The 25,771-nt window shown below is 38.5% G+C and overlaps 1 protein-coding gene across 2 annotated transcripts in view; it reads left to right on the top strand.

Moving 5' to 3' along the window:
* The window catches only part of CERS6 (ceramide synthase 6), a 315,522-nt gene that overhangs the window by 236,230 nt on the left and 53,521 nt on the right, over positions 1-25,771 (top strand). For both annotated transcript variants that reach the window (XM_088021650.1, XM_028122522.2), the window contains exons 6-8: positions 1,535-1,627; positions 18,975-19,103; positions 21,843-21,949. In XM_088021650.1, coding sequence (XP_087877776.1) covers positions 1,535-1,627; positions 18,975-19,103; positions 21,843-21,949 — 329 coding nt within the window. The remainder of the gene's footprint in view (positions 1-1,534; positions 1,628-18,974; positions 19,104-21,842; positions 21,950-25,771) is intronic.

The following is a 25,771-nucleotide window of genomic DNA, read 5'->3' as shown; positions in this document are numbered from 1 at the left end:
GAAGACCTGTGATTGACCTTTCAACCCAAACTAACTGATCGCAATTGCCTATCAGCTATACCATCTAGAAAATGATGGTATTTTGTAGGATTTTTATGAGAGTCAAAGAAATTAACATGCAGGTAAGCTTTGTCAGCTGCAGAGCACTCCATGAATATGGTAGTTTTGTAGTATAATGATGCTCTCTCACGAACACTGTGGTTTCTAGATGTACTCTCACTTGCCTTCATAGGCTTCCGTGGCTTTTCCCAGGTGGTGGTGCCAGAACTCTCATTAAAACTGAAATTTAACCTTGGCTCCAAGGGTCCTGAAGCCAGTGCCCTATTTTCTAGATTCATTGCTGCCATATGTCCAACCTGAATACCCATCCCTTATTGCTAATGCCTGCAAATTTTAAAAGGACAATTCAGTGGAAAATATATTCTCTCCAGGGTGATGCTGAGTTTGATAAACATACTGATGCTCATTGTCTCTCAGAGCTTGGGATGGCTGGTGAGACCATATCCTGTCCCCTCACTGTTGCCAAAGATCAGTGGGAGGGACAACTGTTTTCTTTAGTGCCAATGCATGAAGTTGGTAGAATTAGTAGTTAAGTGAGTGCCAGCTTCTCATGAAAGTAATTTGTTATGCTGCTGTTGGTTCACGGAACATTAAAGTTTCCATTGTAGTTACTGTGTATACTGTTACATTGTGGGTAGCATGGAGGTGATGCATTTCAAAGGTCTTTTATTCGTTCTAGTAAAGTAAGACGTTTCATTATAGTTCAGTAAACAAAATAAATATTCCTGACTTCTACTGCCTCTCTGAGCCTCTCCCCATTCCTGGACCTCTGAAGCAGATAGAGCATGTGTCACCTCCATTTTACAATAAATAAATTAAGGCCCAAATTTTATACCTTCTGAGCTATGGAGCTGAGAGACTTGATCTCAGATTTCCTGGCTGGGGGCCTAGCCTGGTATTTCTTGGCAGCTTCCTTGTCCCTGTGTCTTTTAATAAATATTTTTGAATTATCTTTTCTGGTATTTGCAATGTACAGAACATTTCCTAATAACAGGAAAGCTCTGATTAATGCAGAACTTAAAACTCTGCCTCTGTGACCCATCTGGCACCCCAGTTTCTATCACCTACCTCCCTTGCCCCTGTACGATGGAATCTCCCGGCACTTTCCAGGGTTATTCTTTTTGTGTATGTGTTTTGTTTTGTTTTTTTTTTTTTCCCAGGTTGCTGAGGAATCTTACAGATACTTATCTCAAGGAAGCATCATAAATCCTGTTGTTAAAATAAAGAGTGACTTGGGTACCAAATGTTCATACTCACTGACACTTTTTTGGTTGGGGATAAAACAAAACTTAATGCCATCAAGCTGCGGATTAGAGGCATGCTTCAAAGCCCTTCTTTTCCACAGAGAGAATGGGGCTGGAATCTGTAGAGGCGTAAGACCGTGTCACTTTTCAGCCCTGAGCTTGAGATGTTTGGGACACTAATTGGTTTCCTATTAACTGTTAATCTTTCCTTTTTTTTCTTTGATCCTCAGCCACTCACAACTGACCTTCACTACTATTATATCCTGGAGCTGTCGTTTTATTGGTCTTTAATGTTTTCGCAGTTCACTGATATCAAAAGAAAGGTAAGAGTGGTTGTGTGGTAAAAAGTGCTTGCAGGTGTGTGTCCTTAATGGCCCTTGGCAGATGGGTGTGGAGTCTCAGAGGCACTCACTTCTGTTCTCCGGCTGTGCTAGCTTAGTACTACTTTCTGTATTCCCACAGAAAGTCTATTTTGTTGGTGGGGCTTTATATTTTGTTCACATTGGCTCTTCCCTCCTGCCTCCAAACCTAGTGTTCTTTTCTCTGTGAAAAAAATGTATCCATGAATCCAAACAACAGCAATTTTCTCTCAGTCTGATTCACAAGGCCCTCTGTTCCTCAAATTAAATAAAGAAGAAAAATTGTATTTGTAGCCCCTGGGAGAGAGTAAATTCTCAGTGTCCCAGCCCCACGAATGAGTTTTTCCTTAATTAGAATTATCTAACATCCAGATACATCGTGCAAATACAACTCTGCTACATGAACTGTGATCAGCCTCCACCTGTCCCCTTCACTGGACTGGCTTTTGCTGGGGGTGCTCTTGAAATCCTCAAACCCACCCCTTCCAGCTCTCATCCTACCAGCTTCTGGGAAGAATAGGCACTTCTGGCTACTTACTGCTTAAAATTTTTCCATCATACCATTTTCTCCAGATTCCCACATTTGGATCATTCCTTCAAAGTCGTCTTTGCTGGCCTCCAGCCTCCAGCCTAGTGCCTCATGTGCTGCTCATTTGTGTGCCCATGGTCTAGTTCTAGATGACAGAACATCATCTCCTGGGATGATCAAGCTTATAACCTTTAGCACTACCAACCATAACTCATGTGCCAAGAGCTCCCAAATGTTTCTCTCCGGCCCTGGGTTCTCTCCAGGTCTGTACTTCCACAAATCTAGGCGTAAGTAATAGTAATATGTTCTTTGTATTTGTTTTATCACTTAATCCTCCCATCAACTCCAAAATCCAGTTGGATCATTTATTACTTATCCTCATTTTATGAATGAGGAAACTGAATTTTACATGCAAAGTATTTCTAACTGAAGACATGATCATCCCCTAGTCTTGTGCTTCCTCCGGTAATCCTTGTAACCGACAGTCACATGAGCTAGGATTTTTCCTTTGCTCTCCCCTTTGCTTTTCCTTATACTTGAACCCTTAATGTCATGGACACATTTAGTTGAGGTCATCTCTACTTTTTCTTAATCTATTGCAATAGCTTTTTAAATGGTCCTCCTATCTGAATAGCCATTCTTGCCTACCTGACACCTAAGTGCTAGATTTCTAAAACCTTCAAGACAAAGCCAGACTCCTTGGAGTAATATTCAGGGTTGTTAACATGATTCAGAGCTACTTCTCCAGTCTCATCCCCCGTCTCCCCCACCCCGGCCTCCCCCTCTGACACACACATACTTCTTAGCAAGAGTATCTTCTCATCATTGTTCAGACATAATTTTTTTTTTCATGCAGCTTTGTTTTTTTATAAGACCTTACCTTGGCTAGAATACATCCTATTTCCCTCCTCCCAAACCTGACCTAGTCCAAAAGTAGTCTCTTTTTTGAAGGCTAATTCAATTCCTCTGGGATTTTTGACCCCTCCTTCTTATGGGTTTAGTTTACAAGTGCCCCAGGTATACATATGCTATTTTTTAACTGTATTGGTAGCCCCTGGGAGAGAGTAAGCTCTCAGTGTCCCAGCCCCACGAATGAGTTTTTCCTTAATTAGAGTTATCTAACATCAAAATACATCATCAAAGTATAACATTCCTAAATGAACTCTGTGACCTGGTGGCCTGCCTCTGTCCCTTCCCTAGGCTTGAAGGGCAAAAGAGCAAGATATGTTTATCTTTGTACCATGGCCATCAATGCACCTGCTGGTGATGGGGATCAGTAAGTTTAGGGTGAGTGAATAAATGAACTAATCAGAATGTCTTCTGACTTACTAATGGGTATCTTCCAAACTCCTCTGGAAACAGAACTATGTATTGTCAAGGAGCACAGTACCGGAACACTGTATTGTCAAGGAGCACAGTACCGGAACACTGTAACTTCCTTGGTTAGATTGTAAGCTGCTAAATTGCAAAGTGGTATCCAGGTGGCTGCGGAAGAACACGTATGAGTCTGTGGCCCTAGTACCTGCAGCCCCTTTCCCCAGGGGCATGCCTGCCACTCTCGTCCAGCAGAGGCTCTCTTGACCAGCACAAAGCTGGCTTTCCTTACCTTGTGTGGCTGCACACCCTGCATGAGATGTCTGTTGTTTGATTCTCAGAAGGGGATGGTCCCTCTGAGGGCTAGAGCTTGGCAGAGCAGATAACTCATTGACAACTATCATTTGCAGTTCCTTCCTCATGGTACCATGCTGAGTCACTTTCTGGTAATGTTTAAAGGTCCCTTGGTGGTGGTAGGCCAATCAGATTAGATCTCATCTGTCTTACGTGAAGAGTCTTCTTCATTCCTGTACCTAGTGCTTGTAGACTGATCATGTCCTCTGTGCTAGGCACAGTGCTAGGCTTATTGTGCATTTTACTTATTACCTTTAATTGGTAAAAATACAAAACATAAAATTGTACCATCTTAACCATTTGAAGTGTGCAGTTCAGAAGTATTACACACATTCACATTGTTGTGCAACCAGTTTCCAGGACTCTTTCCATCTTGCACAACTGAAACTCTGTACCCGTGAAACAGTAATTCCCCCATTGTCCCCTCCCCTGGCCCCTGGCTGCCACCATTCTGCTCTCTGTCTCTTTGAATTTGACTACTCTAGGTACCTCATATAAGTGGAATCATACAATATTTGTCATTTTGTGGCTGGCTTATCTCACTTAGCATAATATCGTCAGGATCATCCGTGCTGTAGCCTGTGTCAGAATGTCCTTCCTTTATAAGGCTGAGTAATATGCATTTTGTTTTCTTTTGAGGAGCACTTTTTTCCAGGTAGCTACAGAAAAAACTTGCAGAAAAAAGGAGGTTTGAATATTTTCCCATTTTGTAGCTGGGAAAATTGATATACAGTGAGTCAATGTAAAATTTTCAAGGTTGTGCTGTGTGGGAATGAATTAGAGCCCAAATTTACCCAGCAAGTTTCTGTGATTCAGTCTGAGATTAGACTTGTAAACAATTCTTGCATTATCTTGCCTTGCCATGCTCCTGACATTAGAGGTAGTAGCCTTTTGCAGCTCTCTGCCATTTTATTGGTTTCTCTTTTGCTTGGTGAGAATTAGGTGTGCCAGCTAGAGTCAAATAGATTAATAAAAGCAAGACTATAACTGTACTAGGCTCCTGGGAGCCTAGTCCCAGCGAGACATTGCTCTACCCAAAGTCACCAAACCCCTTCCATTTGCTTGAACTTTCTCAACGTGCATTTAACGTGTGTTTTCTGTGAGCCAAGAGGACTCATAGAGTCTTCATTGTTTTAAGTCAAGTGACCATTATCTAAAAGTTATCATAAGGGGATGGTTTTCAAGGTTGAAATATACCATTTTGTATGGTTTTAGTATATCTTGCATCAGTGTGGAAACCACCTATGTATGAAGAGGGTAATTTTACAGTGAAGTTCATGGAATTGATCTCAGGCCTGTACATATTGTCAGTGTTTAGCAATGAAGTCTCCTTTTTTTTTTTCTTAGTCGACACCAATAGCTTGTTTCAGACATCTGGCACCTCTCCCTTCTTCAGCTGGTCAGAGTCCCTCTGTACATTCTTGGTGCAGTTGGTTTATTCTTCCTTCTTGCACAGAATGAGAAGTTAGCCACTGCCAAACCTGTGTATTACTCAGCACAGGTTTTAATGAGGAAGGCCTTTTTCTCTCTTGCCATTTCTCTTTAGTGAATCATAGCTCTCACTTTTCTCCTTTGCATCTTGCTGACTGTCACTGCAGGTCCTTCATTGTGCCTTCTCCCTTGCTCTAGTGCTTAGAGGATCTGCCGTTCCATCCATCAGTGAGGATTAATCCAATATCCTGGCTGCCAAATACATTCTCTATCTTGCATTAGCACTACCGGCTATTAACTAAACCCTGTAACAACAGCCTGCCTCCTCATTATGAAATAGAGCTGTTTGAAGACACCCATTGACAACACAGTATGGAAGGCTTTTCATAGGGTTATGAATAGAAAGTTATAAAGAATGTTTCTTTAGTTTCCCTATTAAATGACAATGAACTTGAATGGCCATTTCACGTAGGGGCCAGGATTTATAAGCATTGAATCTGAATGCATACCTCAGACTGTTAAAATCAATAACTGAAGTGAGGTTTAGAAATCATTTTCTGTGACTTAATGAGTTTATAAGTCTTTCTAAAATGGCCTTTATATTCATAAATGCTTTTTCTCTAAGAGTGTCCTCCTATTGCCAGCCTTTTTTTTTTCCTTAGTTACTCTGTTTCCAAATAGAATCTGGTGTTTAAAATGCCTCTCTCTTGATCCTTTCCAGGGTTGGTACTTATTGGGTGAGTGATGAGATACTTTATTATTAACCTTCCCGGAACGAAAGGACAAGCCCAGATGTAGTCATTTGGTATAATGGAGTTATAATTTAGATATTCTATTATGTGCTACCATGATATTTTGAGGATTTTACCTTACTTACCTTTTTCTTTCTTCCCTTCATTGGTCTCTCCTTCCCTTCCTTCCTATTTTCCTTCCTTCTTCTATAAGAACAAAATTGTTAAGGTATCTTATTAAAACAACGGGTATATTCTCAGTATTCACCATTATTGGAAACAACTTTTATATCCCAAGGCTTAATTTTTATTAAAATTCTGTTCTTTAGCACCTGTTCACAATGAGTTTTTCTTCTGCACATCTAAATTTTCCAAGAGAAACTAATAAATGTGTTGGAGCTCAGAACAGCTTGCTCGCGTCTAAGCCCTATGTCCCTTTTAACTAAGCTGCTGTTTGGCTTGAAAGCCTGGGCCCTTGGCCAATAAGTGCTGCTTGTGTTCGGAGTCCTTGTAGGAAATCATCCATGGCCAAGTTCCAGGGCCCAGCTGGTGAAATCAGCTTGTTGCTCTTTTGGTCTTTAACCTGAGAGAAAAACTACATCCTGGAAAAGATTCCGAACAGAGAGGTATGATGATTAAGTTTAGCAAGAAACTTATTGACGGGCTTGTATTTGCTCTCTGGTAATTTCTGCACCCATTGCTGTGAGTAGGGGCTTGCCACGCTCCAGGTCTTTCCTGCTTCAGTTAGTTTTAAGGTGAAAGAACATGCGTGCAATAATCTCCCTTATAAGGAAGCAGGATGGCATGGAATTAAATGAGATAATATCCATGAAAACTGTCTGGTTTAGAGCTTAGAACATTACCTAGCACATAATGACTGAAATTTGGTTGAATCCACACATAGCGCTAAACCCAGCCAACAAACAAAAACCCCCAAAGCCAGTGGTCACAAATTATTATATTTTTGATCAATTAAAATTATCAAAAATAATTAGGAAGAACTAACTTAAGGTTGCCAGCCTTTTACTTTGCCTAGTAAGGAAATTTTAAAAGCACCTACTACTTATCACCCTCAATTCATAAAGGAAGAGAAAGTTTAACATTTTAAAGGAGAAAGGATACCTTGTGATAAAGGACAATTCTTTAAATTTATCTTTATGAAAAAGTTATTATTTTTCTCAGTTTGTTCTAGACCGGGGAACAATTACGGTCATTTTGGCTTAGAAGTTTAAAGGCTTGGGCTCTGAAGTCCATCTGCCTGCTCAGCACCACTCCTAATGTGGAATGACCTTGAGCATGGTACTTTACTTTTTTGTGCTTTGGTTCGCTTATCCAAAGAATGGAGTTCATGTAATCTAACTCATGGGGGTTTTGTGAGCAAAAATAAATAATACATGCTCTTTGAACAGTGCCTGGCACATAATAAATGCTCAATAAATGTTAGATATCACTGTGGTAGTTAACTTGGTTCATCAAATTTTTTTTATTTTTATTTTTTAAGATTTTTTGTTTTTTTTTAATTTGACAGAGAGAGAGAGAGCACAAGTAGGCAGAGCAGCAGGCAGAGAGAGAGAGAGAAGCAGACTCCCTGCTGAGCAGGGAGCCCGATGTGGGACTCGATCCCAGGACCCTGGGATCATGACCTGAGCCCAAGGCAGCCGCTTAACCCACTGAGCCACCCAGGCGCCCCTTAGTTCACCAAATATTGCCACCTCTCTACCCCCAGGCACTTGTAGGATTGTACTACTCAGCCATGCCCCCTCTTGCGGTTGGATGGGGCCAGGTGACTGGTAGGCTGGGAACAGAACTGACTTGAGTCACTTTGAGGTGTTTAATCACCGGTGAGACCTTCTAGTGTCTCTTATCCCCTGTAGTATCGTGATGGGTAACATTTGAGATGGAAACTGCTCCATCAACCTGGGTCCCTGAGTGACTGTGGTGAGCAGAGTACCAGCCCCCTTCCCTGCCCAAGGTGACATGCAGTGAATAAGAAATAAGCTTTTGTTTTAAACCACTGAGGTTTGAAGGGCTTTGTTTTTGACACGTAATCTAGTTTATCCTGACTAGTGAAGCTGTTATTAATAATATGGCTAATTATCATTTCCTTAAATGATATTTAGAAATAATTTTTGGAGATCAGAAGTTCTCAAAGTGTAGTCTTTGGACCCATGGAGGTCTGCAAGGTGAAAACTGTTTCCATAATAATACTAAGATGACCTTTGCCTTCCTGACTGTGTTGAAATGGTATCATAGTCCAGAAGTAATAGTGGGCAAAGTTGCAGGAAGCGGCCCCAAACGGTACTAGTAGTCATATTCTTAACTGCTACATGCTTACAGAAAGAAAAAAATGTCAGTTTCAGTTAAGAATGTTCTTGTTGAAGAATTAAAAAGTGTTAATTTTATTAACTCTCTATTCTTGAGTATGCACTTAAAAATATCTTGTGTGATAAAATGGGAAGTAGGCATAAAGAACTTTTGCTGCCTGACAGTGTCCAATACTATCTCAAGAAAAAGCATGTGCACTTAGTGCTTTGGGTTGTGAGCTGAACAAGCTGCTTTTTTTCTTCTGTAAATCTCATTTTTATTTGGAAGAATGACTGACAAACTGTGGTTATTCCAACTTGTATATTTGATAGTCACTTTTTTTTTGGAAAGTGCACAAAGTGACTTTGCTGAGCTGTTTCAAAAAAAAAAATTGACATTATTTGTTGTCAAAGATAAAACTCAGGGCTTCAAGCAAAAATTAGATTTTTGAAAGACTCCTGTCCACCAGTGAGAGCTTGATAGCATCTCAATCCATAAAGACTTATCTGATAAGTTTGGTAGGGATATTAATAAAAGTGATTTGTAAAAATAATTGACTCAGTGAACCAGTATTTTCCAGATGACTAATGCATGATGCTACTAAGTCATACATGAGTAAAAGATCCATTCAAAGGTCAAGACAAACCAAGGGCTTAAATGTAAAAGAATATGAAAAGGGTATTGATACTGTTTTAGATTCTACATTGCACCTAACCTTTAAGAATATCCCACTTGTCAAATTTTGGTACGATATCAAAGAAGAATATTCATAACTATCTGAAAAGACTATTAAGATATTTCTCCCTTTTCTAGCTGTTAGGTACTAGATTTTCTTTATATACTTCAACCAGAATAACTTAGGACAAAAGTTTAAATGTAATGACAGTTAATGAGAATCCAACTCTCCTGTCTTAAGCCAGACATCGAAGAGATTTGCAATGATGTAAAACACTGCCACTCTCCTCACCATTTTTTTTATTTTGGAAAATACAGTTATTTTTCAGGAAAATATTTAGGTTCATTAACATGTCATAGACTTAAATTAATAAATGCTTTTCAAATTTCTCAGTTTTAATGTCTAGTGTGGCAAAGACTAAGAGATATAGCCCACATCAACAAACACTTTTTGATGTCCTCAGTGGTTTTTTTTAAAGATATAAAGGCGTTCTGAGACCAAAACCTGCAAGAACTGCTGGTACAGATTATTTAAGTATTTTCTAGAGATAGGACTTCAAGGACCTGGGCTGGCATTAGTGTGTCCTTTCTTTGTTTGCAAAGCTAAAATCATGCCAGAGGACACCTGCTGATCCCGAGAAGGGTGGAGCGCGACGTGGTACTCTCTCTCCATGCCACCTCAGAGCTGCTCCTTGGAGACACAGTTGGGCAGGCCACCTGATGCCTCCTTCACAGACGTGCAGAGTTGCTCTTTTGTGTTTCCGCTTCTGACTGGAGTAGCAACATCCTGCCTTCCAAGCTCTGAGGCAGATATCCCTGACTCTTAGGCCTTGCTCCTGTTCCTTTCTCACTACTGTGTCTTCAGACTAGAAGAAGGGAAGGAGAGGCAGCTGATTTTAATAAGCTATCACCTGTGATCAGAACATTGCAGCCCACTGCTGTGTGCAGGCTGATGAGAGAACAATGGAACAGTGTTGCCTGGGAAAGAAATATGTTTTATGGAGCGATTGTACAGGATTTTGTTCAAAGGCTGCCTTAACTAGTGCCTTCATCTGGCAATCAGACTCCCAAGTGCCTTGCTGGAGGAGGGCTCTTAAGCCTCTTTAGATGTCACATCCCAACTCCTGGGCACTGGGCAGTCCTGGGGCACGGCAGCAGCATGTACCGCTGACCGCAGTGCAGGATGGGGATGGCCAGGAGCCTCTCCTTCCAATGCCGTGCAAAGGGCCACGGCATTGCTGCAGTGCAGAGAGACCCACACCCCAGGATCTACGTGGTGCTGCTGGTCTAGGGCTCTGGGTCTTTAAGTCTCGGGCCTCTGGAGTCCCACCCGCTCACAGGAGGTGCCATTGGCACTTGGAAGATTCCACTTTCATTTGGGAGGTCCAGTCATTCAGTTCCTCTGGGGAGTTTCTCTCAAGTCATCCCAAGGGTCTTGGGAAAACACCCACTCCGGTTTATCATAGCTCTAACTCTGCCCCTGACTCCATAAATTCCCTCTGTTTCTCTCCCCATAAATACCAACGGACCCATTCCCACATCCTTAATTTTGGCCTCCTAAGAAGGGGCGCCCTTTCCACTCATGGCTAACCCTGTATCTTTGCTCGTGATCCCCTTCTCTTCCTGCCTTCTGGATCGGGACCATATTCTGTGTGTTAGTCTCTCACTTCTATATGTTTTCAGAAGTGTCCTCTCTCTAAGACTCCTTTCCTCACAGTTGTCATTTCTCACGTTTGTTTCTGAGCAGCAGCCTGCCATGTCGTTAGGAGCCTGGGCTCTGGAGTCACATACAACCGAATTCAGATCTGGCTCTAGCTTGTTCTTACTGTGTGACTTTGGAATAATTACCTTGCATCTCTGTGCCTCAGTTTCTTTATAAAATGCAGTTCTGATAGTACTTGTTTTATGTGACTGAATCACAGTGTCAGACAGAGCCTATGGAGCTTGAGAATTAGTAGGCATTATTGGAAGGTAGGTAAGAGTTCATTAGGTAGTCAAAGTGGAGTGGGGCTTGGAGAAGAGAAGGGAAAATACCAGGGTTCCAGCCAGAAAAAAAAAAAAAAAAAAACCTGCATGGCCAGAGCCTGCACGGGGCAAGAAGTTCGACAGGTGAATTCTGCTGGCAGAGTTCTGGCTATTTGTGAAGAGGAGTGGGGAGCTCAGGCAGCTGAAGGGATGAGGAGTTAGACCAAAGGGTAATGCCCATGGGAACAGTAAGAGTTCCTATGAACCCCTTCTGACAATTTACAGCATCGTCCCAACTTGGTTGACCTGAAGGAGACATTTTTCATCTTCATCTAAAGCACAAAATTGAGTCTTTGATTGCCCATTGTCATTTTGAGCCTCAAGGGCTTTGCTGTAAATATGAAGGTGATGGTTTTGAGTCCTGGGATGTTTCTGATTTTACTTGAGCACAGTCTGCCCCCTACTGATCATTCTGGATATTTTCAACCTGAATGGGTTTACTTGATATCATTAAGTGTTGCCATTGCTTTTGTCCTCAGGGATATTGAGAGAGAGAGAAAGAGAGAATAAAGTCTGTAACCTGTGCACCACTTAAGACTCTTATATCGAGTGTATTTAAAATGTCTCAGAAGTGACCCTCCTAGCATTAAAAGCCGTACAAGTTAGTGTGACTGGTTCAGGTGTAATTTAAACAGAGCTCGGAAGGCGTATATAAAAGGCCTCCAACAACAAGTACTTGGTATGTGACAAGAACTGTTAGTGATGAAAATTTCTGAAGACCCAAAATTCAATGAGAAAAAAACCATGTGTGTATATAATTAAGAAAAATATCTATGTCACTTGAAAGCATAGTGTATTTGGAGAGTGTTCTCTTGACAGGGAAAGGAAAGGAAAGCATGAAGGAGGACTCTAGGGAGTTGCAAATGAATGTTCTGCTCCCTGGCCCAGCACACTGGAAGGGATTAGGGGCACTATCTTACTATTTTCTGTTGTACAAATAAAATTTTATTGTATCCTTTTCCACAGTAAGAAAATCAATTAAAGATTAAATATTAAATATTTAATAATTCATGGAGACAAGATTATGGGTTCTTGATCTTGAAATGGTACCATAAATGTTACACAGGAGAAAGATTAGGTAAACACTGCTTAGACAGCGGTCTTAATTTCACTTTATATATATTCCCAGAAGCTATAAAGTAATAGCACATCTAGTTTTAGGGAAAGTAATACTGCCTCTGGACAGACAGCTTTTATTTTAAAAACTGGTGAAAAATTTCTTGATTTTCAAATTTTCTAGAAGTTGTAGTTGTAATTTATCGTGAGAATTTTAGTAGAGATATCTGCCAAAACTCAAATATTTTTAATAGTTCATCTGAATTTTAAGAGTAATATCTAATGGATTACTTCAGAACACCTAAGAAAATTAAATCTCTCATACATCCTTTATCTGAAGAAAATGTGATGAAGTTGGACATGACACTATGCAATTGTCACATCTCAGATAACGTGACTTGAGTTTCCCAAAATAGATCCTTAGACGTGGCTCTAAGGCAGGGGCCATCAGACTTTCCTATGAAGGGCCAGATAGTAAATATTTTAAACTTGCAGGCCACACAGTCTCTGTTGCAGGTACTCAACTGTAAGAAGAACACTGCCATAGGCATTGGTTAAACGAATGTGACAGTGTTCTAATAAAACTTTATTGACAAAAATATCTCCATTGGTAGACCAGATTTGGCTTGGGAGCCATATTGTGCCATTCTCTGCTTTAAACTAGAGTGGCCTAGATGTACATATTTGCTGAATAGTTAGGATGTCAGATTTGAGAATGGCTAGTAGAGATATTTAAATCACATCAGTACATATTTTTTCAAACATTTTGATAGTAACAATAGTAAATTTAGATGTCTTTAATCAATTTCTTGGCACGCAACTTGTTTTTAGAATGATGTCTGTATGTGACAGTAATCTCCCACAAAGACCTCAGTCTGTATATATTTAGTCCAAAGTTGGAAAAATCTAGTCTATTGGAAAAAAAGTGTTGAAATAAACGTGACTGTAGATTTAGTGTAAATGAAGTTTTATTCATGGATTGAATCTTAGAGAAGGGTAACCGAATAATTTCCGTGAGAACTACTCCACTTTATAATTGAACAAATATTTCTCAAATCAATCTCACTTTTTTATCCCTTCCCAAATTTTCCCGTGAATATTCACCCTAGCATGAATAGGTTCTCCATGAGAATGACTGTGAATTCAAGTTACAGTTTTTAATAAGAAGGGCCTTGTTATTTGAAATATCTTTTTTTAATGGCACATTTAACCAGTTCTCTTCATAGTACACCAACATTTGGGGCCAGCTAAAAATAAAACAGCCAAATAAATTGAGGGAGACTGGAGATACCCAAAGGTTGACATTTTTAAAAACATTCTGTGAACTTTTCACATCATGCATGGCTAGATGGTTTTTTAGTCTCTTGTTTCTTAGCTTATTCTTAGCTTTTTAAAGGTTTTATATATATATATATATATATATATATATATATATATATATATATATATATATTCATGCTGTAAATCAGGACTTTAGCTATAGCCAAAGGTTGAGAACCTATTTTCCTATTCCCTCAAAGGGAAAAGTACCTATGATTATTCTTGCCATATTTAGGTTTTGTCTGAGATCCTCCCCGTCTCCATCTGTGCATCCGGGCTGCAGTGGGGATGGAGCCTGTGTGGCCACTCTCCCCTGCACATTGCCAAGTTATGTGCTAGAAGTCCACTTCTTGCACAACTGTGCTTCTCCAACCTTTCTGAGTTTTACCCTCAGGTTGCAAAATCCCAAGTGAAGAGATAGGAAGACAGTGTGTTATTGATCTCTATAAAAAATAACATGTTATTCTGTCAAAAGTCACACAACTTTCTAGGTACCTTGAAAGTTCAAATAAAAAAAAAAAACTATTTAAAACAAAGCAAAACAAAGCAGATAGACCTGAGAGATTTCAACTGTTGTTGCAGTTGCCATACAATGAAATCAGTTTTAAATTACATTGTTGCTGGGTCGCCTGGGTGGCTCAGTCTGTTAAGCACCTGACTCTTGATTTTGGCTCAGGTCATGATCTCAGAGTTGTGAGATCAAGCCCGGTGTCCCGCTCAGGGCTGAGCAGGAAACCTGCTTAAGATTCTCTCTCTCCCTCAGCCCCTCCCTCTCCATTCTCTTTCTCTCTCTCAAAAAAAAGAAAAGAAAAAGAAAAGTTATGATGTTGTCCTTCTGTTTCCTTAGAGAATTTGAAAATCTGTTAAAAGGGTAACCTGGTGATAATTACCTGATTTCTATTCAGGTAATTTTCTATTATAAGTTTATTATATTTGTTAATTTTATTTGTTAAATTCAGGAAAGCTAATACATGTCATTTGCATCTGAGAAGGAAGAGTCTTTTCTTTGCCTTGCACTTTAGAAATATTTCATATTCTTCACTATCCATGCGCATCTAAATCAGCTATCACTTAAAATCTTGGTCTTATTTCTTTTTTCAGAAGGTTCACCACTGTTTTGCTTTATTTGTTGCAAAGATTATTCCCAAAAGAAACTCTATGAAATTATGAGTACTTTTTCCAGCAAATGGGAATTTAGAGAACAAGTTTCTTTTTGTTTGTGTTGGGTTTTTTTTCCCCCATAATGAGAAATGAGTTAATTTTGCTTTCATAAAAACTTGTACATCAAGATGAATGAATTTGGTGCTTCCTGGAGACAGAGCATTATTTTGAAGAGTCTTTGCATCCCAATCATTGCAAAGGGCGTTCCATCATACAGAACACCAGACTTATGTTTCAATGAGGGTGATCCTTCTGGCCTTTCACCACTAATATTTTATTTTTCAAGAAATTCCCCTGGAGAACTGAAGTAAGGATGCCATTTCTCATTCCAACAGTTGGCGATGGAGCCCAAGTAGCTGGAATTTTACATGTATCCAAGGAATTCTGTTGTGGAAGCTACACAGAACAGACTAAGAGGCTATTCTGGTTTTCTAAATGCCATTCAATATGTAATGAGGAAAAAAAACAGCATTATCTTACCAGTTTCTGGTATTAAAAATGGATGGCTCTTCCTTGAATTCTTTCATTGTAGACTCATTCTAATTGACGTGGAGTTAAGACTACATCTGATTTTTTTTTCCCATCTCTGATAATTAACATAGGAACAGCCACTGGAATGGGGGCTGAGGTCAGGGTCCATATTAAGGCAGCAAACATAGAAGGAACCCTTGATGTTGGCTGAGAAGATGTCCAGAAACAATATGGCAGAACAGCAGGAGGCAGGGAACACCAGTGAAACAGGTGGCCAGACTGGTCTGTTTTGAATAAGGTCTTTGGAATCAGTCCTCAGTGTGAGTGCCAAGAAGAAATCACAGTCTTTCTCCCTAATTGCTGCTACCAAAAATGCAAGAAAACATTCTCAACCTAAGATGCTAAGGTTCCTGTGGCCAGGCCTGTGTTTACCTACACACCAGTCATTTTTCAACAATAACAAACCTGAGGATGGGAGTTCTTACCCTGCATTGATAAGGTCCAAGTTGACAATTTATTTGAAAACTGTTATTTAGACCAAATTCAGTGCCTAGTTAAAGAAAGGGATCAAGGTAAGGAGAGGTAACACATTAATGATTGCCTGGCTTTTATTGAAGGTATTTTGTTGGGTATAATGCTTTCTGAAGCAGAAACGTAAAAGACAAAATTCATTATTCATGCTTTTTTCATATTCATACAGATAATGACTGTATAATGAAAATTGGTCTTCTGCCATGGGCATAACTCTGAGTCTCTCAGTAATAAATATTTTCCAGGACCAGGGGATTTATATTCAGGAATCATCTCACAAGGCAAACTTTGTCTCAAAAACAAGGCTCTCATATTTAAGGGATGCTTGTTATATTGCTAAGAGCTTTGTGTTGTTTATTGACATTTATATCAGATACGAATTAGGAAACTTAATTATAAAATGGTCCTAATCATCCATAAGTGTTTTAATCAATTTATATGTATTCATTTTTAAACTAAATAGAGAAAAACTCTTGTTTTCTTTCAGTAAATCCAGAGCAGTCATTCCGGGCTGAACAATAGGAAATGTGGGAAATGTTCTGGTTAGGTACTCAACAGGTTAGATTTTAAATCTGCATATTGAGCATGGGCAAATATAAACTCACTGAACTATTGGATTAAGTGCTGTATGTTTTCATTTACTTATGTTTAGGAAACAGTTTAAAGTATTGTTTGATAGGTTAGTTTCACTTGATGGCATTGTTTTGAAGTAGTTCTTGTTTGGTAGAACATGATGCTCCTGGTACTGGAACCTAATAAATTTTTGATAAGAGCCTGGAGAGAAGAGATTTCACCTTCCAGTAGAAAACATTATCAGAGTAATTTTCATTGTATTCCTAAGGAATTTTGGTATTGTCCAACTTTAATGATTTAGGAAAATCCTAGACACCACAAGAACATCAGAAAATCAGAAGTAGGTAAAACTGGTAAGTTGAGTCTGTACATAATCACTCATGAGACTCATTCAATAGCATGATCATTATTTCTCTCTGCCAGTGAGCTGAAAACTGGGCGGTGAATGTGGTTCTGAAGGAAGGACCATAGTTGTAGGCCAACAGTTTGCAAGATTTGGTTCTATAGTTCTGTGGGTAGTTGGAATTGACTGATAGAAGACAGATGATTTTTCCAACAGTGGTATCCACCATCAATAGAACATGGTGAATTTGGAGACTAGGTTAGCTGAAAAGAAGAGAAATAGTTGCAATTCATTTTTTAAATTGTCGACCTTCAGTCAGAGAAAGACAAGTATCATATGATCTCACTGATATGAGGAATTTGAGAAACAAGACAGAGGATCATAGGGGAAAGGAGGGAAAAATGAAACAAGACGAAACTGGAGAGGGAGACAAACTGTAAGAGACTCTTAATCTCAGGAAACAAGCTGAGGGTTGCTGGAGTGGAGGCGGATCGGAGGATTGGGGTGGCTGGGTGATGGACAATGGGGAGGGTTTGTGCTATGGTGAGCGCTGTGAATTGTGTAAGACTGATGAATCACAGACCTGTACCCCTGAAACAAATAATATATGTTAATAAAAAAATGAAAAAAAACCACTATAAATTGACCTTATTTAGGATACTAATGCATTGTTTATCCTAGTAATAAATCGATATGTATGGTTATCAGTAAATGTTTGGCGCTTTCCAAGGCAGAAAAGTAACCCCTGGATATAGTCATGTATATACAGAACCACTGAAACATTGTGAGATTTTTTTTAAAACATACAAATTTAACTTTATTTCATCATTGCCATTTAAAGCTTAATTTTATAAAACATAAAAAGACATTTTTAAGAGTTCTGTATCACAGGAATTTAAACAGTAGAAATATCCATAACTTGGTAGGTTCATGTTATATAAATTAAAACCAAATAATTGGGGCACCTGGGTGGATCAGTTGGTTAGGCAACTGCCTTCGGCTTGGGTGGTGGCCTCAGGGTCCTGGGATCGAGACCCACGTCAGGCTCCCTGCTCAGCGGGGAGCCTGCTTCTCTCTCTCCTCCCCGCTTGTACTCTCTTTCGCTCTCTCTCTCTCAAATAAATAAAATCCTTTTAAAAATTAAAAAATAAAACCAAATAATTGAAAATATTTTCAATATGGGAACTATACAATGAAATAAATGGCAAAGGACCTAATAGCAATATTTCATTACTTATGGATAAGCTGCTTTCAGGATCTAAACAAAGGCCATTGCTTAAATGTTTTAAAACCATTTAAAAGTCACTGAGGTTGACCTTTCAAATCCAAAACTATATGACATCAATAGCTACTGAATAAAGAGCATATGCACATACTTGCTCTCTTTCTCTCTCTCTTTCTCAGTTTCATAATATGCTTTTCATTTTGGCTAATTTATTTATCTTTACATGAATAGCTTTATTTTTCTAAGGTTTCAAGTAGATCACCACTAGGGCTAATCTTGGCATTTAAGTCCAGAGAAGTTCAAATGTACTCTGGAAGAAATAGATTTATAAATAAGAGCAAAGGGCACCTGGGTGGCTCAGTTGGTTAAGCATCCAACTCTTGATTTTGGCTCAGGTCATGGTCTCAGGGTCATGAGATCAAGCCCTGTGTTGGGCTCTGAGCTCAGTGGGGAGTCTGCTTGAGATTCTCTTTCCCTCTGCCCCTCCCCCCACTCGTGCATGCACACTCTCAAGTAAATAAATAAATCTTAAAAAATAAATGAGGGTAAAAATATTAGTAAATGAGAGACTGTATATCCAAGCAACAGAAATTCTGCATCACAACAAACCATGTCCAGATGGCCAGGAGATAAATCAGTGTCAGAGAAAGATGATCTTTTCACATGGGCCGACGAGCAGCTCCATTGAAATTGACCGAAATAAAGGTGGCCAATTTATCATTACTTTCGCCAGTTTCTTTTTCTAATGACTATGGACAAGTAAGGGTTAAGATTTAGGGCTTGTTTGTGTAGGATTCATCAGAAAGCCGCATATTAGGAGTCTTATTTTACTATCCCAATGGACATATTCTAGGGGAAGGATGCAGGATCCCCAGCCACGGTAGTCCGAGAAGTGGTCCCGTTGGACCTGTGCCGCTGCCCCAAGGATTTTCCTAAAGTAGAGATCCGAGTAATGCCTTTCTTTGCTTGAAATTCTGAGGCGATTTCTCCCATAGCTTCAAATTCTTTGGTTTACATACAAAACACCCTTTATGATCTGGCCTTAGTCCTGGCATTTATCACATTCTCCATAGTTACCGGTCCCCTTTATGCCTCTGCCCCTCTGTAGTGAGCTCCCAGAGGGTAGGAAATACATCTTACTCATTTTAGTATCCCCAGTGCTAGGTCCATTAAGAACCTTGGGAAGTATTTGTTGAATAATGGAAGAGATGAATGGAAACATTGCTGTCCTCTAAGACCTAACATGGCTGTGTTTTTCCTTCCTCAAGGACTTTGGCATTATGTTCCTGCATCACCTTGTAGCTATTTTCTTGATTTCCTTTTCATATGTCAACAATATGGCCCGAGTTGGGACCCTGGTCCTCTGTCTTCATGATTCAGCTGATGCTCTTCTAGAGGTAAAAGTTTCCTTTCATCTTTAAGAGTTTGAAATCTAGAATTCAGGAAATCCCCAAGACCATCAGCTCTTCTATGTTATTCTATATCGCACTGGGGGAAGATAGTATATGATTGATATATGAGAGTATATGACTGATTTTAAACTGCAAAGTGTTTCTTTGTAAGTTAAATTGGTAAAAGTGAGACTTTAGTCCATACATTTTTATACAAAGCATGTTCATCATCTTAGCATTCTTTATTAGTAGAATAATGAAAACCTTTACTATCCCACACTTAAGAAATGAATGTTTTACAATCGGAAAATCATTACTTGAAAAGGTTTTGTTTCTGGTGTTACAAGTTTCACACTGATCTATCTGTGAAGTACATACAACTCAATTTAGTTATTAATAGTTGTACATCCTGATGACATTAATTAGTAATCATAGTTTTTATTGCCAATAGATGTATTATCCTAGTATTTTTACAGTGAAAAGTATATATGAATTGTAAATTAAATATAAAAACTTTGTTCTCTACATGTATAAGTATAAAGAGTATTTGAGGAAATATTGGTTGTATTTTGATAAACTTTCTAAACCATTATCATTTAGGATTATTAAAGTAGCAAAAGAAAAGAAGAAAAAGAAAAATGCTTCAAGCATATTTCAAAAGATAAAATCCCAAGGAATATTTTGATGTGGTATTTACTCTTACTTATGGCCCCTATGAAGAGACACACCCAATAATGTTATATAATTGAATAAAAGACTTTTTACTTTATATTAAGAAATTTATGTGACTGGTGAAAGATAAACTTACCAGAGTACAAATTTCATGTAGAAATGGGTCATAGAATCTGTATTCTGAGTTTTTATTCTTGTTGGTCCACACAGTTCTGCCCCTTGAAGTATATACTGTCACTTTGAATATAGAGGTGCTCTCAAATAATGATCTATTATTACAGTATAAGCAGAAATTCCACATGATAAAATTGAATCTACTATAAAGATGATTAATCAAGGTTTGTAATATATACAGCACTTCATTAAAAACTCTGTTCCTTATAAGACTATGAAATAGAAAAACAGTCCTAATGGGCTAGATATGTCAGATGATAGTGTGGCACTATAATTTTTAAGTGACTCAAGCTAAACTCTGTTTAGCATATTTTTAAAAAGAGAAATATAGTTGTATAAGGGCAGTCTCCTGTAAACCAGGTATCATTTGGTTAAATCCTAAGTATGCTTGAAAGTGGAGATTTATACAACAATATATAGTTTCCAAATTAATCTTGTACAATCTGCCAACTTTAATGTCTGTGGAAATGGCTGGTTGAATCGTTGTCTATCACTTTTACCCAGAAAAGAAAAACAATCCAGAAATGCCAGTCATGTGGCTTAAAAGCAAATATTCCCCATCACATGGATTTTCTTTACATTATACAATAATGCTTGAGAATATCTAAATAATGAGATATGTCAACTATCAACTCTTTGAAGTGGGATCTATGACCTAGACATTTCAGAAAACTTGCATGTTTGATACTTTTCTATTGAATACTGTTGAATGAATAGAAGAGAAAAATGGTTTACCTAGGCAGAAGGAGGCAGAAGATGCTTTTTTTCTTTCTTAGTAATAATTCGTGATGTCACACCCAAAGTATTCATGAAATGAAAAGTTCATAATCCTGGTTTCTGTTCAGTTAATGGATATTTTTTCTTAGTAATTCATTTCTCTCATCGCTCTGTGTTTTACTTAAAGCTACAAAATGGTAGCTTCTATGGATACTGTCAACAGTCCTTTCAGGTTTGACTCAGCTAATTTAACTTTCTAAGAAGTAGAAAGTAATGTTATGAATTCAGCAAGACATCTTCAGTTTATAACCCTGTGTGTGGGTGCATGTGAATTCTATGTGAAAATGTAAAAAGAGGTGATCAAGCAAAATTATCTTTTCAGTGTCACCTATTGTTACTTTAGAATCATCTGTTAAAAAGTGTGTAGATGGTAGGAAAAGGGAGGTAATCTCTTCCCTAATTTATAATATAAAAAATGGTCACTTAAATTACTATCATGAATTATTAGAGTAATTCTTACAGACACTTGGAACATTAGTGACTTTCATCTAGAAAATGATCCATTAATGTAACTTTGAAAATTATACCTAAATGGATTCATTGAAATAACATGATCTTGATGTGTTCTTTATTTCTAAATTTATGAGAATAAGCCAAGAAACTGTCTCTCCAGAATATTCCTCAATGCCTATTTAAGGAGAACCTTTCATTCTAAGTAGAAAGAAGAAAACAATGCAGAAAGGCTTCATATAATCTGTATGAAGTTTGTGGCCTTAGTGTTTGGGGCTCATTAGAGTTTTAAAGGATTACCTAGCACTTTCTACTTTGGCCTATTATGCCAAATTCCTGTGTTGGTGTCTTTGCCTTGCTAATATCATCTATAATGCAGGAATTTTCTTATTTTTGTTTTCCTGAGATCAACCATATAATTGAATTTTTCAGGTTGCTGAATGTTTTATTAAATCTGTGACAGTCCATAGTTTTGCTTATAGCTAGTGTTGCATTTCACTCAACTTATGGGTAATTTATAAATACTGATGCATGATGCATGACATTTCAAAAGTAGCAGGCAGTTTTATGCATCTGGTAAGTTATATCTTATAGGAGACACATGCATTTTGAAAGAAGTTTTTCATTTACCAGTTTAACTAAATTAATATATCACATTCCTTCCTTTTATAGGCTGCCAAAATGGCAAATTATGCCAAGTTTCAGAAAATTTGTGATCTTCTGTTTGTTATGTTTGCCATGGTTTTTATCACCACACGACTGGGTATATTTCCTCTCTGGTGAGTATGCCAGTCTTCTTTCCAATAGAGTCACCCATTCCGGATAAGCTTTACGAGCTATTTTGCTTTTGAATTTCATTCCAAATATTTAGTAAGAGGTTTAAAGAAAGTGGGGGAGAGACTCAAGAAATGGCTTTGGTTTCTTCTTCCAGAAATACTGTACTCTTTACTAATCTTTTCTGTAGGGTAGTTAGAGAAGGATGTGCCTGACAGAGGTCCTGAGACCACAGAAAGCCGTCCACTATTTTGGGGTCCAGTCTAGAGTATGAATCAGAAACCCTTAACCATGAAAGTTTGAATAAATAAAGGAAACATGGTGTTGCAACCAGTTATATGTCAGGGATCCCTCCTGTACCAGGGGTGTACAAAAGCCTTGCCCCTAGACTGGTAGCAACAGCATCAACAAGGAACTTGTTAGCAGTGCAACTTCCTGGGCCCTCCCCACCAGACCTCCTGAATCACAAACACTGGAGTTGGGTCCTGGCAGTCTGTGTTTTGATAAGCCTTCCTGGTGGTTCTGCTCCACATTGAAGTTTGGGTACCATGTCCTATGTAATTCTCCTCATCAGCTGTATTTATAGCTAAAACAGATGGAAAGTATAACCTGAAATTAACCCCTGAAATTCCCTATGGCCTCTTAATGTCTGGATGTCTTTTATTTTGTTAAGAGCTAAGGAAATAATATGACCAATTTTGATGGAATTTGACAATCCTTTCTATAGAAAATAGGTCCAGTGTCATTAATATTTTTTTCTGGAAGGCTATTACTTGAACTAGAAAAGAAATGAGCCCTCTGTATCACTTAAAGTCTACCACTGATGTATTTTTTTCAATTCTAAGAAATCGATTTGAATGGAAATTAAAGCAATGGAAATTGGAAAAAGCTGAGAAATGAAGGGATGCAATAATAACTTGCCCCAGTAGAAAAATAACCATTATAGAGTTGGGATTTTTAAAGGAGTATGTCTATCACTGGAGTTCCATAAACAAATTACTAACACACACACACACCTTCTCTTTGAGGATCTCAGCCCTTTTGGACACTGACTTATTATGAAAATTATTTCAAGAAGCAACATTGTGTGTTAGCAACAAGCATTTATAATACCTCAGTATAGTTTTATATGCTTGTAGGTAGGAAATACATATAATTTTGCATATAATGTATCTGTAATTATTCAGGATTGTGTGTCTTTCAAGATTATTAACAGAACTTAGTGGTAAGAATTTAAATAGAAGTAATGTGAGCAAAGTCCAGGACATATTTCTCCAGAGAATAATAGAAAGTTTTCTTACCTAGGATTTCTGGGAATCTGACTTTTAAAGAAATAATCATCACTCTCAAGTACTTTGATTTGCGTACTTCCCTTTAAGGGTAGAATTAAAATTAGATGTACCCCTTATCCCCCCCTTCAGCTAATGTGTAAAAAAGCTCTTTAGGTTTAGACAGCAATGAGTTGCCTAGAACGTAGACTGCAGAATATAGAAATTAGGCAATGCTACTAATAAGATAACTCATAGGTATGTCCTGTGATGATGTCAGAAACTAGCCACTTAGAAAAATCCTTATAACCAAATACAAAGCAAGACTTTCCATTGCAAATGTCGTAAGACTTCTACTACCATGCCCCTACATGAGACCAAGTTTTTCAAGAGGCAACTTGCAGAGAGAAATATTTTATTGTTTGTAATACAAGAAATAATTTATATACTTGATCCCATTGTAGTGGTACATCTAGTGAATGAAATCTTTTTCAGATATGTCTCAGAAGTTGGATTGGTGCCTGGATGACCTTTGTTTCCAATTCCTTGAGTGTAATGGGTATCATTAATGTTTAAAATTACAGTGTGAATAACAGTAGCAAATAGTGTTTTCAGTGTTTTCCTTAATACTGTGAAATTATTTTTAAAAATTCCTTTTAGATTAGGAAATCCTAGAATTGGGAGGGACTACAGGTCACCAGCTCCAGACTCTTCTCCCATCCCCTCTGCCCAGGATAAGAATTCTATTTCCCTAGTCCAGGAGTATTGCTTCAGAGGTTGAAGGAGAAATGATTTCTTAAACGAAACAGAAAGCTGGGTCTTTATAACTTATAAACTAAAGGTCCTTAATCTGTTTAGAAACCCCTGAAACAGTATAAAAAGCATATTTGTGTGTGTATTTTTTCCTGGAGGGGACGGTGCATGGCTTTAGCAGATTCTCAAGGAGATTTGTGACTCCCTTCCCTCCTCAAAAAAGTGGCTTCTGGGAACAGAGTAAGTGTACCCTGTCACTTCAAACTGAAAATTCTTAAGAACGTGAAGGTCTCTAACGTATCATCTGTAGGCTTTCTCTTCATCGGAAAGCATCTTTAATCCCTTCGATTATTCCTGCCTGTTGTTTGCTCTCCTTTGTTTGTTCCTGAGAATTCCTGGTCGTGGTGTTCCAAATGTGGACTGCCTGGTACAAAGTAGAAGAGAACTAAAAACAAGTTTTATTTAGAACTGCATTTCTTTTTTTCTAAGATTTTATTTATTTATTTGACAGAGAGAGAGCGCAAGCAGGGGGAGAGGGAGAGGGAAAAGCAGACTCCCCACTGAGCAAGGAGCCCGATTCAGGACTTGATCCCAGGACCCTGGGATCATGACCTGAGCCAAAGGCAGAAGCTTAACCGACTGAGCCCGCCAGGCACCCCTAGAACTAAACATTTCTTTAATGCAGCTTGCCATTGCATTAGCTGTAAGCAACCGTGACATTGTACTGTCGGTGATCTGATAAACATCTGAGCTCCTGCCAGACTAGATCTTCCTCATCCTAAATTTATCTCATTTTTATGTATTTTTGTTTCTATTATGATTTATTTGTATACCTAATTATACAGACTGCATTTATTCATAATGCTGTTTTCAAATATTCTAGCCCAGTTAGGGTCTTCTGAACTACATCCAGCACCATACTTATCCCTCCCACCTTTCTGCTACATAAGCATATGCCTTTAATGCTTCCCCCAACTCACTGAAGAAAAAAGTTGACCCAGAGGGACTCCTCGTACACTACTGAAGAATCTCTTTGGGTTGGCCTCAGTCTTTCAACCACCAGTCTGTCTTTATGATTTTACTTATTACTGTCTCATAACTGCTCTGTCATCATGCCTATTTCCCCACATTTTTTTTTGTTTTGTTTTGTTGGGTTTTTTTTATAGGTAAATAATTTTATTTATAAATATACACTATACATTAGTTTATTCAGACACAATGCTGTATATTAAATTACACCTTGGTCTTTGCCTTCATTATTCCCTGGACTTGTTACCATTCCTGATTCCAAGTCCCATATTGTTTTTCTTTGTTTTTTTATTTTATTTTATTATGTTATGTTAATCACCATACATCACATCATTAGTTTTTGATGTAGTGTTCCATGATTCATTGTTTGTGCATAACACCCAGTGCTCCATGCAGTACGTGCCCTCATCACCAGGCTAACCCATCCCCCTACCTTCCTCCCCTCTAGAACCCTCAGTTTGTTTCTCAGAGTCCATAGTCTCTCATGGTTCGTCTCCCCCTCCGATCCCCCCCACTTCATTTTTGCCTTCCTACTGTCTTTTTTTTCCCCCCTCAGGAAGCCAACTGAGGGTTGCTGGAGTGGTGGGGGGTGGGAGGGATGGGGTGGCTGGGTGATGGACATTGGGGAGGGTATGTGCTATGGTGAGTGCTGTGAATTGTGTAAGACTGTTGAATCACAGACCTGTACCTCTGAAACAAATAATACATTATATGTCCCCACATTTTTTTAAGGTGTAATCAAAGACTTTGTCAAAGGTCTTGTGAAAGTCGAAATTT

This window comes from Eumetopias jubatus, unplaced genomic scaffold (assembly GCF_037043125.1).
Source record: "Eumetopias jubatus isolate StellerSeaLion01/CBP00866 unplaced genomic scaffold, mEumJub1_p1.0 scaffold_3, whole genome shotgun sequence".
NCBI classification, from domain to species: domain Eukaryota; kingdom Metazoa; phylum Chordata; class Mammalia; order Carnivora; family Otariidae; genus Eumetopias; species Eumetopias jubatus.
This window is presented reverse-complemented; position numbering and strand designations above follow the sequence as displayed.